At 44.0% G+C, this 15,070-nt stretch overlaps 2 protein-coding genes across 2 annotated transcripts in view; both read right to left on the bottom strand.

The window, feature by feature from the left end:
* Positions 1-5,251, bottom strand: part of LOC109927265 (uncharacterized protein C3orf20-like) — a 75,614-nt gene extending 70,363 nt beyond the window's left edge. Inside the window, exon 1 of the mRNA XM_048610502.1 lies at positions 5,149-5,251. The gene's annotated coding sequence lies outside the window, so the exon portion shown is untranslated. The remainder of the gene's footprint in view (positions 1-5,148) is intronic.
* The window catches only part of LOC109937756, a 57,993-nt gene continuing 47,959 nt past the window's right edge, over positions 5,037-15,070 (bottom strand). The window contains exons 5-7 of the mRNA XM_048610504.1: positions 13,951-13,998; positions 13,686-13,785; positions 5,037-5,327 (exon numbers count right to left, since the gene is read on the bottom strand). Coding sequence (XP_048466461.1) covers positions 5,105-5,327; positions 13,686-13,785; positions 13,951-13,998 — 371 coding nt within the window. The 3' untranslated portion in view covers positions 5,037-5,104. The remainder of the gene's footprint in view (positions 5,328-13,685; positions 13,786-13,950; positions 13,999-15,070) is intronic.

The raw sequence follows: 15,070 nt of genomic DNA, 5'->3' as shown, positions 1-15,070 counted from the left end.
TCACCTCCACTGCCCCATCACTCCCACCTCACTCACCTCCACTGCCCATCATTCCCACCTCACTCACCTCCACTGCCCCATCACTCCCACAGACTCCTCCCTATCACTTTCAGCCTAAGCCCTCAGCAACAATTCTACCACCACCCTACACAGGTCACTCACACACACACACACACGGGTCACACACACAGGTCACACACACACGGGTCACACACACACATGTGTTACACTCACAGACACAGGTCACACACACATGGGTCACACACTCACAGATACAGGTCACACTCACACAGACACAGGTCACACACACACGGGTCACACAGACACAGGTCACATGCGCAGACAAGGGTCACACATGCACAGACATGGGTCACACTCAGACACTGAGGGGGAATAAAGATGGAGGGGTAGCAGTGTTAATCAAGGATAGCATTGGTGCTGTAATTAGCAACGTCCTTGGTGCACAGATAACACTAAGAAAGGTAGGAAAGTATGTTATAGGTGATGGTCGAGTGGTATTATCGTTCGACAATTAATCCAGAAACTCCGCTCATGATCCGGGGACCCGGGTTTGAATCCCTCCACAGCAGACAGTAGAATTGGAGTTCAATAAAAAAATTCTGGAATTAAGAATGCACTGATGACCATGAAATCATCGTTGATTGTTGGAAAAATCCAGCAGGTTCACAAATGTCTTTCAGATTAGGACAGCTGTCTCACAGATTATTCAAATAACAGCCTGACACAGTCAGACTCTTCTGACCTTATGATGGAGGGAAGGTCATAAATGAAGCAGCTGAAGATGGTTGGGTGTAAGTCACTACCCTGAGGAACTCCTGTCGTGATGTCCTGGAGCTGAAATGACTGACCTCCAACAACCATGACCATCTTCCTATGTCTCAGGTATGACTCTAACAAATGGAGAGTTTGCTCCCTGATACCTATTGATTCCAGTTTTACTTGGGCTTCTTGATGCTACAATCAAACAAATGGGGCCTTGATGTCAAGGGCTGTCACTCTAATGGAATTCAATTCTTTTGTCCATGTTTGAACCAAAGCTGTAGTGAGGTCAGGAGCTGAGTGGCCCTGGAGGAACCCAAACTGGGCGTCACTGAGCAGGTTATTGCTGAGCAGGTGCTGCTTGATAGCACTGTTGCTGACACCTTCCATCACTTTACTGATGATTGAGAGGAGACTGATGGGGCGGTATTTGGCTGGGTTGGATTTGTCCTGCTTTTTGTGTACAGGACATGCTTGGGCAATCTTCCACATTGTTGGGTAGATACCAGTGCTGTAACTGTACTGGAACAGCATGGCTAGGGGAGCAGAAAGTTCTGGAGCACAAGTCTTCAGTACTATTGCCGGAATGTTGTCAGAGCCTTTGCAATATCCAGTGTCTCCAAATGTTTCTTGATATCACGTGGAGTGAACTGGATTGGACGAAGGCTGGTATCTGTAATGCTGGAGACCACTGGTGGAGGCCAAAATGGATCATCCACTCAGCAATTCTGACTGAAGATTGTTGTGAATGTTTCAGCCTTATCTTTTGTAATGGTGTGTTGGGTCCATATCTCTGTCTATCACTTGCTGCTTTGCTGTTTGGCATGCAAGTAGTCCCGTTTGGTGGTTTCAGCAGGTTGACACCTCATCTACAGGTATGCCTGGTGTTGATCCTGGTGTGCCCTTCTGCACTTCCCTGGCTTGATGGTAATGGTTGAGTGGGACATATGCTGGGCCATGAGGTTACAGATTGTACTGGAGTACAATTCTGCTGCTGTTGATGCCCACAGCGTCTCTTGGATGGCCAGCCTTGAGTTGCTAGATCTGCAGGATGTCTGCACCATTTAGCACAGTGGTAGTGCCACACAAAATAATGGAGAGTATTCTCAATGAAGGTAGGACTTCATCTCCACAAGGACTGTGCAATGGTCACTCTTACCGATACTGTCATGGACAGATGTATCTGCAGCTGGCAGATTGGTAAGGATGAGGACAAGTATGTTTTCCCTTCTTGTTGGTTCCCTCATCACCTGTTGCAGACCCAGTCTAGCTGCTACGTCCTTTAGGACTCGACCAGCTTGATCGGTAGTACTGCTGCTGAGCCACTGTTGGTGGCTCATTGACATTGAAATCACATTTTGCATCCTCGCCACCCTCAGTGCTATTATTCAAGTGTTATTCAACATGGAGGAGTACTGATTCATCAGCTGAGGGAGAATGGTATGTGGTAATCAACAGAAGGTTTTCTTGCCCATTTTTAACTTGAAGCCATGAGACTTCATGTGGTCCCAAGTCAATGTTGAGGACTCCCAGGGCAACTACCTCCTGATTGTATTGCTCTTACCACCACCTCTGCTGGGTCTGTCCTGCTGGTGTGACAGGTAATATCTGGGGATGGTGATGGTGGCGTTTAGGACATTGTAAGGAATGACAAATCCAACCCGGCCAATTACCGCCCCATCAGTCTACTCTCGATCATCAGTAAAGTGATGGAAGGTGTCAGCAACAGTGCTATCAAGCAGCACCTGCTCAGCAATAACCTGCTCAGTGGTAATGACTCCCCAAAGTGTGTCCATGATCTACAAGGAACAAGTCAGTTATATGCTGGAATACCCACACTTGCCTGATGATGCAGCTCCAACAACACTCAAGAAGCTTGACACCAGCCAGGTCAAAGCAACCTGTTTGATTGGCACAGCATCCACAAGCATCCACTCCCTCCTCCATCGACCCTCAGTAGCAGCAGTGTCTACTATCTACAAGATACACTGCAGAAACTCACCAAGGATCCTCAGACAGCACCTTCAAAACCCATGAACCATTTCAATCTGGAAGCACGAGGTCAGCAGATAATGTAAACACCACCACCTTCAAGTTCCCCTCCAAGCCACTCACTATCCTGCCTTGGAAATATATTGCCATTCCTTCAATGTCGCTGGGTCAAAAACCTGGAACTCCCTCCCTCCCTCCAGCACGTGGACAGCACTTGTTCAAGAAGGCATCTCATTACCACCTTCTCACAGGCAACCACAGACAGGCAACAAATGCTGGTCCAACCAATGATGCCCACATCTCACAAGTGCATAAAAAATGACATTCAATGGTGTTGCCATCACTGAATTCTCCACTATCAACACCCTGAGGGTTACCATTGACCAGAAATTCAACTGGACTCACTGTAATAAATACATTGGCTATAACAGCGAGGCAGAGGTTAGGAATCCTACAGCGAGTAACTCACAGGGAGTAACTTTAGGAAGTCGAGAAGTGAGTTATTGTCCAGTAAATAAAACAAAATGCAGTGACAAGGAAGGAAGGAAGTTACAACGGATGTAGGTAAGTTGAGTGAATGAGCAAACATCTGGCAGATGCTAAATAATGTAGGAAAATGTGAAGATATTCACTTTGCCAGGAAAAATGAAGAAGCAGAGTAATACTTTATTGGAACACGAGTAGAATTCCAAGGTGCAGAGGAACTTAGGTGTTCTAGTTCATGATTCACAAAGTGTTAGTATATAGGTGCAGCATCGAATCAGGAAGGCTAATGCAATGCTATCTTTTATTGAAATGCTTTGAAGTTAAAGGTGAGAGTCATGCTTTTGTTATACATGGCTTGGTGAGTCCACATCTCAAAAACTGTCCAGTTTTAGTCTCTTTATTTAAGAACGGACGTAAATGTGTTTGAGGTGTTTCAAAGGTTTAATAGATTGATATCTGGTTTGAATGGGTTGTGTTATAATGATGGGCTTATTTCCACTGGAGGTCAGGGAAGGGAAGGATAACTGATTGAAGTTTATAAGATGCTAGACAACGTGGATGTGGAAAAGATGTTTCCTCTTGTGCATGAGTCCAAAATTAGTGGGGGCAATTAGTGAAGAGATCTTTTCTCAGAGGGCTGTGTGACTTTGCAACTCTCTGCCTCAGAAGGCAGTGAAATCGGGGCCATTGAGTATTGTTAAGGTGGAGGTGGATATTTTCTTGTTAGGCAGGGGATCAGAGGTTATCAGGGATAGACGGGAATGTGGAATTCAAACACAAACAGATAGGCCACAATCTTATTGGATATTGGGGGGTGCTGAATTGTCTATCTCTCCTCCTATTTCATATGTTGTGAACTGTCTGATTCAGCTTCAGGATGGGGTCAGCGAGAGGGATGAAGTCAGTGATTAGTGAATGTAATTTATGATTGAGATGAGATAGTGACTTCAGTCTGTCCAATATTTAACTGGAGAACATTTAGGTTTGAAGGGATATGGGCCAATGTAGGTAAATGGGGCTAATACAGTTTTGGGAACCTGGTCAGCATGGAAGAGTTGAGCCAAAGGGACAGTTTCCAAGCTGTTTACCTCTATGACTCTATAACATTTGTGTTTTTATCCAGTGCTGGATGTCAGACAATGTGACCTGCCTGGGCCAGGGGAGGTGCCGAAGGAAGTGGCAGTGAGGTAGCACTAGCTGTTGACAGTGTAGGGACAGAGGGAGAGTTCAGGGAGGAGGGGTAAAAGATAATCAGAGGTTTCAGTGCAATTCCCTTCCAGCCACCCTTCCCCATCTCTGCCTGTCACTCTCACCACACTCCCCCCCACTCCCTTACCATTACTCTCCCCACCCAGACTACCTGCACAATTTTACTGAATAACCTACAGGACAAATACAAGTAAAATAGGCCTCAAATTTCCATTCTCCAACCATTTCAGTCTGAACTAATGCCCTGCCGAAGATTTGAGATTCCAAACAATTTTATCCTCACAGCAAATCAGTTGGTTGAGGTTTCAATCTCACTTCTTGGGAGCCCCTTACAACAGACAGATCCCTTCACAGACAGACTCCTTCCAGCAGGCAGATCCCTCACAACAGATAGATCCTTTACAATAGATCCCTTACAACAGACAGATCCCTTTCTTGCATACAGATCCCTCTCAATGTACAATTCAAGAGAGGAGAGTGTTGAGCTGTAGCTGATCAAAAACTCATTTTGGCCAATGTGTCAATCATATTACCTTGTTCCTTCCCTTATTAACTCCAAACATCTCTTTTCTCAAAACACACAGGTCCGGGTCACTGTGTCATGGATAAAGATGTCAGTCTCAAAGTTTGAAGGATACTAAATGATGGCCGACCCATCATTCAATGCATAATGCAGCTTACTTAAAGCAGGGTTCTCCACTTTTAAATTTGGAATTAGAGGTATCCCATCCTTTACAAGTGGCATCTCTGGCATTGCCATGTACTTCCTGAATCTAGGTTCAATTTTGGCCTCTTCATAATGCAGCAGAATCACTGGCTTGTCAAATCCATATTTCATCATCACTGACTTTTCAAAATTGCTGAATAGAAAACAGAGGAGAAAATTGGTTAGGTATCGTGGTGGAAGGGTTTGAATAATTAGTAAGTATTGGAACAGGTTCTCTAAACACCTTTAGACCTGGTGCAGAAACCTGGATCCTGGTACTGAGATGACCTTTAACCTAGAAGCAGTACAAGAAATGAAAATGTCTAGTTTCTCTGAAAACTCCGTGGAATCTATAATTGTTTTTAAGGTTGTTTGAAAAATGACTTTTAACAATTTGCTTCAGTTGTGAAGAGATCGATTATAATTTTCTTGGATAATGACAAATACTGATTCATATGACTTGGCAACCCCTTGACCTGGAAGCAGTACCCATAGGACAGATGTTAAGAAAAAAATTATGTAACTGGCAGATTCAAAGGACAACTACATGCTAAGGTGCTGGAGGGTGAAAACAATCATGTTAGAGATGCATACATGAGCAGAAATGATTTTGTTGTTGTAATAAGGTGTGCAGCAGAAGCCAGTATTTGGTGAACAATATGACATTCAATATGACATGGTATGTGTGAGACACAGAGAGAAGCAAATTCTATGATAGGCAGTGCTGCTGTTAGTTTTGCTACTAAATGCCACTAATAAAGGGCAAATAAAGTCCTAGAGCTCTTGAAGATCTGTATTTAGTGAGGGCTCAGGGAGGTCTCAGGTACAATAAAGAGCTCAAAAGATGCACATGTCCAACTAATAACAGTGCAACTGAACCAGATGGATTCAGTATAATTGAGGCTCAGAGGAATCTTAGAATGGCCCCTATATATCTCTGCAGAGTGTGGGCTCAGAGAAGTCCTGGGAGCCATGAGGGCTCAGAAGAAGCTTTATGCAATAAGCACTCAGAGCAGCAGGGAGTGACGTTTGAAAGCCAATGCATCGAATTTATTTTGCACAACTGAGCCAAAGTAGAGCTCAGGGATCAAATCTGAGGCAATATGTATTTGGTGAAGTTCTCTGTTTGTATAAGGCTATCGTTGTGTCTGTGAGTAATTGCTGGAGTACAGTATCCAAGAAACCAAGAGAACCTAGTCCCAGGAAAACAAGGTGGAACACTAGAGCATGACAATTATTGAGGCAGTCTATGACGGAGTGGTTCTTGAGGAACTTTAAAGGAACTTTGTAATCCCTTATGATACATTAATGAGATTTGGTGTCCCACAGCATCCCTAACGTGTGTGTGTGTTTGGGGATTGGGAAGTGTTGTTGGTGACCACAGAGAGATCTTTTTGATCTCAAACTTGCTATTTAATATGTGATGTGGGTTCCTTGTTCATCGTAAGATAAATACCCATATTTGCCTCATATTAAATTCAGGATGTTAGAGTATAAATCATATTTACCTTTGCATAGCCGAAACTGCTTTTTGCCAATAACTTTTTCATGTTTGTTTGAGTGAATTTTATTTGCAATGAATTTGTTATTCTTAGTTACTGGAAGAAACCTGCCTGAATTGTTTCTAAAATCTATATAATTAGCCACGTCATCGCTCTGATTAAATTTAAAATTTGTTACGACCAACAGAGCAGTGGGGACAAGAAAAGAATTGCTTGGACGAAACAGAAAGCTGACAGAGATGAAAAGAGGAACAGAAAGAATTCTTGACAGGAGAAGAAGTAAATCTCTCTTAGGAAAACATCAGTTATTTGGTTCAAGAAAAGTAGACATGAACTCTTTTTTGCGAGCTGGCTGAAAAAAAAGTGTAAAACCTGGAAAGCTGTGTGAATAATGCTAAAGAGCTGGGTGTTGAGTAGCAGTGGCCAAACCACAAATCTGAGGTTATTGATTCGTTGGTTGGTAAAGAACTATGGAAATCAGAACTGTCATGACTCGAGGGAGAGTGGTTTGTGGAAGTGTGCCTGGGAAAGCTAGTTGGATAGGACTCCTGATCTAGCCGTCCTGAATAACAGACAGAATGCTACAGCAGTGTCAGCTACGCAGTGTCGTATGTCCGGGAGGAATGATGGACGTTTCTGCACTAGATATCTTTAACTATTTACCATGAAGTGTATCTATTTCAAGTGACATTTGTCTCTTAATTCGTGTTTCATTTCTATTGGTACTGATTTCTGTTAAAGGGAAGGTTACAAAAAGTGAGATCTTGTTCATAATTTTGACACTTGGGGGTCATTCAGTAGATACGTCCTTTTGGCATTTGATTCCTCAGAAGGCATGTTGGTGGGAGTGGGGGTCAGGGGCAGGTGGGGGGAGCTGGGGGTAAGTATGGATCATATGACGCACTCGTTACACAGTGCACTATGAACCAGGGAAGATAGGTTTAACTTCAAACTGTGGCAAATGTTCATGCCTATGACAATGAGCTTATTATGCTAGCAGGCTCCACCACTGAACAGCCAGTAAACTACAAGCTGATTTGCAGTTATCCTGGGAGGGACTGATCAGCCAGATGAAGCGACACAGAATGACTGGCTCCAAAAATATTGTATTGTAGAATAATCCAGTACCAGAAGAGGCCATTCAGCCCAATTGTGCTTGTCCTATCTCTATTGAGTCCCACTTCCTTGTTCTTTCCCTACAGGCAAGCACGTTTTCCTTTTGAAGTATTTATCTAATTCCATTTTGCAAGTTATCACTGAAACTCCTTCCACCATCCTTTCACGCAGCGCATTCCAGATCACAACAACTCAGTTATCTGTAAGAATAATAGGGTTGTAATGGTAGAGGATTTTAACTGTCCAAACGTGGACTGCCATAGTGATAAGGGCTTGAATGGCGAGGTATTTGTTAAGCGTGTACAAGAACATTTTCTTATTCAGTATGTGGATGTACCTGCTAGAGAACAAGCAAAACTTGACCTACTCTTGGGAAATAAGGCAAAGCAAGTGACTGAGGTGTCAATAGGGGAGAACTTTGGGGCCAGTGATCATAATTCAATTATTTTTAAAATAGTTATGGAGAAGAATAGACTTGATCTAAAAGTTAAAGTTCTAAATTGGAGTAAGGCCAATGTTGATGGTATGGCAAGAAGTTTCAAAAGTGGAGAAGCTATTTGCAGGTAAAGGGACGGCTGGAAAGTGGGATGCCTTCAAATATGAGATGACGAGAGTCCAGAGACAGTATGTTCCTGTTAGTATAAATGGCAAGGCTGGTAGGTGTAGGGAATGCTGGATGACTGGAAGAATTGAGGCTCTGGTCAAGAAAAAGAAAGAAGCATAGGTCAGGTAGAGACAGCTGGGATTGAGTGAATCTGTAGTGATTGTAATAAGGTTGGCCAGGTGGATTTTGTTGAGTATGAGATCCCTGATTGGGGCTGCTAACCTGTGCCAATCAGGGAGCCCTGGCTGACAGATATAAACAGGAGTCTCTGAGACTCCTTACTCTGGGGACTGGCTCTGAGATGGCTGGTCAGAGCCCATTTACTGTGCACAAGTTAAAAGAAAAGGGTGATTTGGAGACAGGATACCGGCCTCCACGGCGTTACTTCAATGGCGATGACAGAAAACAGTACAGTCCTAAAGAAATGTGCTTGCAATGATTGTCTTTGTGTTGGGGTAAGCATTTCTGGCATCATACCTTTATTTGGGAAGCTTGACTTGTTTGATCCTGCTGTCAAAGACTGGGCCCAGGATATGGAAAAAACGTGTAATTTTTTCCGGGCAAATGACACTGGGGCAAATGAAAAGCAACAAGTAATTCTTCCAACTGTTTGCGGGCCCGCAGCATTTTCGGCTATTTGGAAACTTTATTTTCCTGAGGCACCAGATATTAAAACCTTTCAAGAGTTGACAGATTTAGTTGAGGAATGTTACGACCCCAAGCCTCCACTATTTCTGAGACGTCATCAGTTTTATTTGGCTGTTCGAGAACCAGGGAAATACGTATTGGGATTTTTGACAAAGTAAAGACGGCTGGCAGTTACGTGATTTTGGTTTAACCCTGAATGAGATGCTGAGAGACCATTTGGTATGTGGGATTAATAACCATGCAAAAGTGAAGCTCAACTGGACTTCAAACTGGTACTACAACTGGCTCTGTCATTAGAAAATGCAGCAAGTGGAGCAAGGGAGCTACAGGGTATCCCATTAGAAGTGGACACCCTCACCTGTCTAACTGAGCTTCGGGAACACCAAGGCTATGGGCCAATACACATTGCCTGTGTCCAAGTCAGAGTTGGAGGAACTGGACATGGGGCAAAATGTCCCAGGAGAAGCTACAAGAGAAAGAACAGGCCTATATGCCCAGAATTAGGGAGTGAGGGATGTAGTGATTGGAACGAGGGTGGCCAGGTCGAGCTCATTGAATATGACTTCCCTGATGGAGGCTGTTAACCTGGACCAATCAGGGAGCCCTGGCTAACAGATATAGACAGGAGTCTCAGAGCCTCCTCACTCAAGGGACTGGCTCTGAGCTAGCTGGTCAGAATCCATTTACTGTACACATGCAAATAAAGGGTGATTTAGAAACAGGATACCGGCCTTCGTGACACTATTTCAGAATCCCCAGAGGATTCTACTCAAAAGGGAAATCAGGAGGGCAAAAAGGTGACATGAAATAGCTTTGACAAATAGGGTTAAGGAGAATCCAAAAAGATTCTACAAATAAATTAAGGACAAAAGAGAAATTAGGGAGTAAATAGGGCCCCTTTAAGATCAACATGGCCACCTATGTGTGGAACCACATGAGATGGGTGAGATACTGAACGAATATTTCACGTCAGTTTTTACTGTGGAGAAGGATATGGAAGCTAGAGAATGTGGAGAAATAAATAGTGATATCTTGAATTGTCCATATTAGAGGAGGAGGTGCTGTACAGCTTAAAATGCATATAGGTGGATAAATCCCCGCGACCAGAACAAGTGTATCCCAGAGCTTTGTGGGAAGTTTTGGAAATGATTTCTAGGCCCCTTGCTGAGATATTCATATCATCAATGGCCAAGGGTGAAGTGCTGAAGAAGACTGGAGGTTGTCTGATGTGGTGCCATTATTTAAGAAAGGTGGTAAGGAAAAGCCAGGGAACCACAGACCGGTGAGCCCGATGTCAGTGGTGGGTAAGTTGTTGGAAGGGATTCTGAGGGACAGGATTTATATGTATTTGGAAAAACAACGACTAATTAGGGATGGTTAAAATGGCTCTGTGCATGGGAAATCATATCTCACTAACTTGATTGAGTTTTTTGAAGAAATGACACATAAGATTGATGAAGGCAGAGCAGTGGATATTGTCTATATGGGCTTCAGCATGGTGTTTGACAGGTTGCACATGGTAGATTGATTAGCAAGGTTAGATCACATAGATTGCTGGAAAAGCTCAGAAAGTCCTGCAGCATCTGTGGAGAGAAATCAGAGTTAACGTTTCAGGTCCAGTGACCCTTCCTCAGAACTGATGACAGCTAGGGAAATGTTGGTTTTAATGCAGAAGGTGGGGTGAGGGGAGCGGGTAAGGAGTAAATGATAAGTGGAGATAGAGCCCAAAGTGGGAGAAGAATGAAAGGACAGAGAAGGGAGTGGATAATGATCAGCCTAAGGGGGTGAATAGCTACTAATGGGAACTGTTAGTGGCTAACAATGGGTTGTGTGTAATAGCAGACCATGTGATAACAAGGCCTGATGTGTGGGGGTTGAGGTAAGGACATGGGAGAGCAAAGCCTAAAAATTGTTGAACTCAATATTGAGTCCAGAAGGCTGTAGAGTTCCCGAGTTTGTGCTGATCTTTGCTGGAGCACTGCAGCAAGCCTGAGGGAGAGATGTTGGCCAGGGAACAGGTTGGAATGTTGAAATGGCAGGCAACTGGAAACTCAGGGTCTTTTTTTGTGGACTGGTCTTCTCTCTTTTTGGGCTTTATCTCCACCTATCGTTTATTCCTAACCCCTCCTCTCACCCTATCTTCCACATAAAATCCAACATTTTCCTAGCTGCCATCAATTCTGAGGAAGGACCCAGAACATTAACTCTGATTATCTCCACAGATGCTGCCAGATCTGCTGAGCTTCTTCAGCAATTTCTAGTTTTGTTTCTGATTTCCAGCATCCACAGTTCTTTCGGTTTGTATTTAGATAACATGGTATACAGGGAGAGCTAGCCAGTTGGATACAAAATTGGCTTGAGGGTAGAATACAGAGGGTGGTGGTGGAGGGTTGCTTTTCAGACTGGAGGTCTGTGACCAACAGTGTGCCACAAGGATTGGTGCTGGGTCCACAGCTTTTTGTCATTTATATAAATGATTTGGATGTGAATATAGGAGGTATGGTTAGTAAGTTTGCAGATAATACCAAAATTGGTGGTGCAGGGGACAGAGAAGATGGTTATCTTGGAGTACAATGGGACTTTGATCAGATGGGCCAAGGAGTGGCAGATAGAGTTTAGATGAATGTGAGGTGTTGCATTTTGGTAAGGCAAATCAGGGCAGGAAGGGTCCTGGGGAGTATTGCTGAGCAAAGAGACCTGGAGGTGCAGGTTCATAGCTCCATGACAGTAGAGTTGCAGGTATATAAGACAGTGAAGAAGGCACTTGGTACGCTTGCCTTTATTGGTCAGTGCAGTATAGGAGTTGGGATGTCATATTGCAGCTGTACAGGACTTTGGTTAGGCCACTTTTGGTATACTGTGTTCAGTTCTGGTCTCACTGCTATGGGAAAGATGTTGTTAAACTTGAAGAAGTTCGGAAAAGATTTACAAGGATGTTGCCAAGATTGGAGGGTTTGAGCTATAGGGACAGGCCGAGTAGGCTGGGGCTTTTTTCTCTGGAGTGTCGGAGGCTGAGGCGAGACTTTATAGAGGTTTATGAAACCATGAGGTGCATGAATAGGATGAATTGACAAGGTCTTTTCCTCAGGGCAGGGGAGTCCAAAACTAGAGGGCATAGGTTTAAGGTGAGAGGGGAAAGATTTAAAAGGGTCCTGAGGGGCAACTTTTTCACGCAGAGGGTGTTGTGCATGTGGAATGAGCTGCCAGAGGAAATGGTGGAGGCTGGTACAATTACAACAATTGAAAGGAATCTGGATGGGTACATGAATAGGAAGGGTTTGGAGGGATATGGGCCAAATGCTGACAAACGGGACAAACAGGTCAGATTGGGATGTCTGGTCAGCATGGATGAGTTGGACTCAGGGGTCTTTTTCCATGCTGTATAACTCTCTGACTCTTTCCTTCATCCTGTCTCAGGTGAAGGCAGCATGTAACCTGAGGGTGAGACAGGTGGAGATGACCTCCTCAAGTGACAGATACCTGGATGGTCACTGGTGCTAACCAGCTCCACTAGGATGGAACCCGGACCTCCTGAAGCTCATATGCAGAGTAAAGTGACCTCTCAACATGCTGATTTATGCTGGGTGTATCCCCTCCTTCCAACAGGAACTCAATTCCCATTCCTCCTGCCCCGTAGAGGGGCGGGTGACTCAGGAAAGGGCACCTGGTGTTGGCGTTCGTGTTAATGCTCTCCCTCCATTTTCCTCACTAGAGGTCTATGTGTTGAACTGTGTAGGCTGTTCTTATGCCAGGGTGAAGGCTGGCACCATAGAGGAGGAATTGAAGGTGAGTGAAGTGCAAGGCAAATGAAGCCACTTCCAAGAAGTTGGCAATTCCCTGCCAAGTGCTGGCAGCGTTCCCTCAGAAGGCTCAGTGTGTGGGAAGCAGCCTAATGCCTGGCCCCTGACTAAAGCTCTTGAATCTCACTGATCAAAAACTGTCAGCTTCACTGGAGAAACCACACTCTCAGATGAGTTCCTGCACTATCTGTTAAAGCCAGATTGGTCTGTTCAAACAGCAGTTAGAGACCCCTGTGGAATCTTCAGCCTTGCCCTGATGAAATCTGGCAGTAGGGCAGGATGGTGCTGGGATTCTGGCCTGATTTCTCATATGGTGACTTTAATGGCACATCCCCAAACCCACATCCCCTTGCCACCTCCAAGCCCACATCGTGCTTCCCCGCCCCCCAAACTCTGATTGTATTGTTAATTGTCTGAAATCTGTGTCTCTAGTTAATGACTGTACAGTGATTGAGGAAACCAGCTTCTCCTTGTGTACTGCTGGATAAAAATACAATTCATTAATAAATCAGTGTTGTCCTCTCATCTCATGTAAATGAGAGTTTTTACCCTGAACTCTGTCTTTTGTGAATTGTTTTGATGAGTGCAAGACTAAAAGCTTTGACCAAATGTGTCTTCTTTCAGCAAAATGCAAGTTTCTCCTTGCTAACTCTATCAAGGCCAATTGTAATTGCAAATGCTTCTATTAAATGTGCTTATAATCATCTGCATTCCAAGCAGATTTCTCCAAAAGACACTCATCACCAGTGTCGTCCTGTTAAATTCCTCTGCATCTTCTGCAAGGTCTTGATTACCCTGAGCACATTAAAACATCAGGAAATGATTCTATTTTAAATAATTACATCTTTGTATTTTCGACTTGAAGTTTTTCCAACATCAGGGTGTAAATCTCCCTCCAGTTCAGTTTTGCAATGGTTTCATCATATGGTTTGATAATCCACCCTAGCAAACAACCAAAGGAAGGCAATTAATGCTGTGACAGTAAATATTAAAGAATCATTCTCAGGCATTGGTGCGGCTGGTTATTGCTTATTCTGCTTCCTTGACTCAGAACTCAAAGATAAAATAATCTGCGAATTTTCTCTACCCTTAACAAAAGTGCCTTACCTTGGTCCAGGCAGGCTTTCGATGAGACTGAGAAATTTATTGTGAACCCTAGAAATTAAACACAAGCAAAATTTCAAACCCAGCGCCTTCTGGATCATCAGTGCATGTACCTTATTGCTACTTATTCATTTAAGCCTTAAACTTAAACAGAGGTCAATCAGGGGTCAGATCTGGAAATACTAGACGCCTAAAGGATAATGGAATTTCAGAAGCTTCTCCCCCAAAAGGCTGAGGAACAATGGAAAGGTTCAAGTCTGAGATAGGTGGATCCGATGAAAGGTGATTGACCTGAAATTTGGGCTATTTTAATCCTGAATATTATTTTAAATGTAACCATAGCTGCCCAGGTCTTCAGGAAAACCAAAAGCCAAAGGACTGTCACATCCAGCTTTCCGTTTTCCAGATGGATCCATTTTATGCACTTCACCAACTCCCAGAAATGGCACCATCCACCCCATGTCTCCCATGTGTCCTGGTCTCTGACCTCCCCCGATCTTAACACCCCCACCCCCCTCTCTCCCATCATCCAAGCCTTTCCCATCTCTCTCACTCCTCCCTTCTCTTCACTCACCAGTTGTTGGCTGTCCACCCTACCCCACAATCAACCAAACTCTCACTCTGCCTGGATGCAGCCAGGAAACGGTGACAAAACAAATGATGGAAGCTCCATATATTTGTACCTAGGGACCTGTTGCCTGAAGGCAAAACGAGATGTTAAGACCCTTCTGCCTTGCCTGACTGTTCAGGTGGGTGTTAAAAACACAGCAACAGCAACACTGCTGGTGTCTTGGGCATTGCTTCCTCAACTCAAACACTGAATAAAACACTCAATGGGTCTATCATCTAATTTCTAGTTAAAGAAATTTCACAGTGTGCACAACGGCTGCTTATATTTCACAACACTGAAGTATTTCATTGATTATCTATTGTTATGATTTCTGTATAAATGCAAAGGCTGTGTATATGTAAAATTACCAAACAGATTGCCAGAACACAGCTTAACAGCGAGACAGTAGGAACTGCCGATGCTGGAGAATCTGAGATAACAAGGCGTAGAGCTGGATGAACACAACAGGCCAAGCAGCATCAGAGGAGCAGGAAGGCTGACATTTCAGGTCTT

Source organism: Rhincodon typus, chromosome 22 (genome assembly GCF_021869965.1).
Source record: "Rhincodon typus isolate 14 chromosome 22, sRhiTyp1.1, whole genome shotgun sequence".
NCBI lineage: Eukaryota > Metazoa > Chordata > Chondrichthyes > Orectolobiformes > Rhincodontidae > Rhincodon > Rhincodon typus.
This window is presented reverse-complemented; position numbering and strand designations above follow the sequence as displayed.